Source organism: Lolium rigidum, chromosome 3 (genome assembly GCF_022539505.1).
Source record: "Lolium rigidum isolate FL_2022 chromosome 3, APGP_CSIRO_Lrig_0.1, whole genome shotgun sequence".
Classification (NCBI taxonomy): domain Eukaryota; kingdom Viridiplantae; phylum Streptophyta; class Magnoliopsida; order Poales; family Poaceae; genus Lolium; species Lolium rigidum.
The window spans coordinates 121,175,127-121,179,895 of record NC_061510.1 but is presented as its reverse complement, the minus strand read 5'-3'; the positions used below and the strand labels follow the sequence as shown (position 1 = coordinate 121,179,895).

The window sequence follows — 4,769 nt, the reverse complement described above, 5'->3', positions numbered from 1 at the left end:
GCAGCACAATTCCAAGTAATGGTTTAGCTGAAAATCTTAGTTTATCAGAAGCTTGGTCTAAAATTCCCGAAAAATTAGTCTTTTATGATTATATTGGTAATAATCCGGCAAAAGGGGGATTATTCAGAGCAGGCTCAATAGACAATGGGAATGGAATAGCTGTTGGATGGTTAGGATATCCTGTCTTTAGAGATAAAGAAGGACGTGAGCTTTTTGTACTGCCTCAGCCAGAAATCCCCCAACCCAAAGTTCCAAACACGACCACCTACCACTGTTTCCGGTTCATTCCACGCGCACACGGCCGTCGCGTGCTTCGCTTCGCCTCGCCGGCCACCATATAACCCTAACCCCCATCTCACGCCGTCGCCCTCCAGACCCGAGCGCACGCACGCACCACCACCCGACCGATATGGCGTCCGCCGCGTCGCCGCCGTCGTGGGTCATCCTGGGCAGCGTGCCGCGGGTACTGCCGGCCGCCGACGCCGACACCGACCTCCCTCCGGGCGTAGCCGACTTCTCCCTCGCGCTGCCGGCGCCCCCGCGCGTGGCGCTGCTCACCATCCCCCAGCGCATCTACCCGGACCGCGCCTCCTCCAGAAGATCCCCCACCATCATCGCCGCCGACCCATCCGGCCTCATCCTCCTCCACTCCGAGCAGGGCCGCCGCGCCACCCCGGGCCCCACCATCACCGACACCCCTGGCCACCAGGGGGTCTCCTGGTGTCCGTACCTCGACGCCTACTTCCTGCTCGACGCCACCGCCCCCGCCACCGCCGCCTTCCCGCTCCCCAAGCCCGAGCTGCTCTCCGGCCCGGGCTTCATCGGCCTCATCACCTCCCCCAAGGGCTACATGGTCGCCGAGCTGCAGCCGGTCTTCGGCAGCGCCAAGGCCGAGCTCCTGCGCTTCTCGTCGCAGGTCGGCGAGTGGGTCACGCAGAGCGTCGCCTACCCGCTTCCCTGCCGCAGCTGGCGCGGCGCCGACGGCGTCCTCTCCTGCTCCGGGCGGCTCTGGTGGGTCGACCTCGCCTGGTGCCTCCTCACCTGCAACCCCTTCGCCGACGACCCGACGCTCACCGTCGTCCACTTCCCGGAGGGCAAGGTGCTCAAGCCCAGGGAGGCCGCGGGGCTGCTCGACAAGTACCGCTGCGTCGGCGTCAGCGCCGGCAAGCTGCGCTTCGTGGACATGTACAGGAACCGTAACAGCCGCAGCGGGGCCGCGCAGATCAGCGTGTGGACGCTCGACGACCATCCGGTCGGCTCGTGGACGCTGGAGTGCGAGGCCACCTTCACGGAGATCTGCAACGATCCGAGCTACAAGGCCACTGGTCTGCCCAGGAAGATCCCCGTGCTCGCGCTCATCCATCCCACCAACCCCGACGTCGTCTACTTCTTCCTGGACGGGCACCTGCTCGGCGTCGACGTGCGTGCTCGCAAGGTCGTGCACTGCGAGGTCTACGAGCTCGTCGAACCCTCCATGGAAAAGGTCGCCAGCCGCTTCGTTCAGGCTTGGCAGCTGCCACCGGCTCTCTGCTCAGGTAATCCTCCTACATTATTTCGACCCTCTTTGCACGTACATACTGGTTAGCGATTGGAAATGGTGTGTTTCTCTGCAGCATTGTGGAAGGGTGATGTACTTAATTACTCTAACATTTCAGTTCTGGTAGAGCACAGATGCATAATTTTGAGCCTGTTTTAGTTCAGCTTGTGTTTATTGATGCTGCAGATAATGCTTGTTTTAAGAAAAGGAAACTTGTAGTGTAAACCGCTTCTGTTCCAATATGTACACATGGCTTTATCACATCTATGAGAGATGTATTGTATGACATACTACTTACTGAACTACATCTAATGCAAATTAAATAATTCCAGCCAAATTTGCCTAAGCATGTGTCCGGTATACAATTTAAGCTTCAACTGAAGGTTATATGCTTGATATGAGTGTCGATTTAAAGATGATCTTTAACTGCTATGTGTACTCCTTTTTTTCTTCCTCCATATGTTGTCTATCAAAAAAATCTCAGTTGAGGTTGGCACAGCTTCGGTACTGATATACCGTTGCCAATAGTTATTTTGCGAAGCATCATGTACATAAGACAAGACTGTATATAAGTGAATTGTTATACGGTCCTTCATGGGTTTCATATGTCTTTGATGTTACCAAAGACACTCCCTGTTAGTAGTTTGATGTATACATGCACATTTCTGATAGATACAATGTGCAGGAATCCATGCACAAGTATTTAACTTTCTGAAACATAGCTTTCTCTTGTACATAGTGTGGTCACTTTGAATAAAAATGATCATGTGCTAGTGCTATTATTTTAAGAGAAGACGTTTCTTTAATGTTTCCAAAGATACTTTGTTACCACTTCAACGTGTACATGCACATCTATGATAAAAACTGTCTGCAGGAAATTTCACAGACAAATGTTTGCTTTCTGAAGCATAGCATTCTCTCTTGGTGTTATTTGTAGACAGTACTAGGTACAATGATCTTGATCTATCTTTTGTTTCCAATACTTGCGATGGTCTGACAAAATATGCATACTGAATCAGCTGGTAGGCATGAGCAGAATATTGAAGTGTTACCACATTGGCGGGTTTCATCCAGTTCCTTCAGCACAAATTAATTATGTCCGTAAATGTTCAGTGTCGTGCTTCACTATGTGTATATGCAAATTTGTTGTTTATTGTTAAGGGAGCTACTTTTCCGAATTAGAATTGCCACTAAGAGTTTGGTTTCTTGAAATCTAGTACTGTATCTTTTTGTTTTGTAATGGTTATCAGGATTCCTTTAGATATATTATCAAATATATATTAGTTATCTACTCCCTCCGGTCCTATTTAATTGACTCAGATTTAGTACAAAGTTGTGCTAAATCCGAGTCAATTAAAAGAGACCAGAGGGAATACTAGAATTATATGATCAAATGGGCTGAAGCTTGTATTTATGCCTTGGCTAACATATATGCTATGATCTGTCCTTTGAAGGCTCAGCAAAGGAGACTGATGATGGCGTGGATGAAGAGCTGCAGCGACTGCATCTGCGAGACGAACATGAGGAATGAGAAGCAGGGTTAACATAGCAGGTTACATCAGTTAAGTTTTATATGTCTCCACAGACCAAATTAATTAAGCTGTGCACACAAAAAATTATTTTCTCTGATTTCAGGTAGGGGAAGTAACTCATCACGTGGATATGCCCGTTCTGAAGTGAAGTGACTACTAGAGTACCAGTTGGCAGTCGGCAATGGCTGCTGAAACGTTTTGGTTATCACATTTTAGTTCAGATGTTAGTAGAATACTGATCTTCAGAATTTGGTGATATGGATGATTGGTATGTTTGGCTCAGAACTGAAGGAACAGTTCATAAGGATCATGGTATTGTGGCAGTAAGGCAATTACTACGATCTTGTTATGTTCATATCTCTTGTCAACTCCCAGTGAGTGTACTCGACATAAATGAGGTTTTGGTCTGGCCTTTGATCATTTGATGCTGTCCGCGCGTCTCCGAAAAGTTATCACTTTATCAGAGTCTGTGTCTTGGGCTCTTGGGATCAACTTGCCTTTAGCATCTGCCATCGGGCGTGGATTGAACCGCGAGGCATCAATGCACACATACCCTGTAGCTTTACAGAAAATGCACGAGAACAGCTCCTCTCCAACCTGTGGTGCGGAGTATACCGGAATACAAAATGTTGCATTCACTCAGGTCTGGAACTCAGTTTCTATGGAGTACTATAACATTGGAACAATCAGAATAAAACTTCGTGCATTCTTTTAACACGGGAATATGTAGACAGTTTCTATGAGAATGTAGTCTTCAACAGCACAACAAAGATCATTGTATTGTGTTGTTTGGAAACGAAATCCACAAATGACCAGTTACTCTATCAGCAATTAAGCTCAAGTTTTTTTTTAAGAAAAACAGTACACTTGTTTGAAGCCCATGTCAAGTCAAGCCCGGTTCTCAACTGCAGCACAACGAACCTGAAACCCAGAGTAAGGACCAAGATATACTTTTTTGATCAAGAACTCATATATATGTGACGGAAGGACAAGTCGTCGCACAAATTATGTGACTAGGTAGCAGATAAAAAACACGCAAGAAAATCCTTTTAACGGAATAAGTGGCAGCCCAACAACAGAAGAGATGTTAATTAGAGTTGAATCTTTTCTTCTATGATCAATCACAACAATCTTGCAAGATTAGGTAACATGTAAGCACAATGCTGATGCTTGTCAATCCAGTAATTAAAATGTAATAATAGTACACATGGCAAGAAATTTTAAAAGAAACTGAAGTGTACAGCATGTAGCTAATATGAATGTGGCAAGTTCTTTAAACTTTGGTGAGTTTGGTACTTGTCTTGCCCGGGTTCTTCCAAAGGCCCATAAGAAACTCAAACAACTCATCAATTTTTTCATCGTTGCTATGCTTGATTTGAGCCACCTCCGAATTATCACACTTGGAAGGCATAAGATTCTGATTTTCAAGAGCTCCACGTCGCCACTTAGCCTATATATGCAGTCATCTGAAAACTTTAGACAATATAAAATGATTCAGGAAGATGTCTGATACGAGGGAAATTAAGTGATAAAATATTGTACTAAATGTGTATCATATATAGTAGAAGTACCTCACAGTTCTGCAAAGTAAGCTTTGCCAAACCAGGCACATTTTGCAGTCCTCTTTGATTGACCTGAATTTTTTTAAAAATATAAAATGATTCAAGAAGATGTCTGTTACGATAGAAATTAAGTGATAA

The 4,769-nt window shown here is 46.2% G+C and overlaps 1 protein-coding gene across 1 annotated transcript; it reads left to right on the top strand.

The window, feature by feature from the left end:
* Positions 1–409: 409 nt before the first annotated feature.
* On the top strand, positions 410–3,091 carry LOC124701094. Its single transcript, XM_047233142.1, has 2 exons — positions 410–1,535; positions 2,992–3,091. Exons 1-2 carry the CDS (start codon positions 410–412, stop codon positions 3,066–3,068), a joined length of 1,203 nt encoding a protein of 400 aa, XP_047089098.1. The 3' UTR covers positions 3,069–3,091.
* Positions 3,092–4,769: the final 1,678 nt, after the last annotated feature.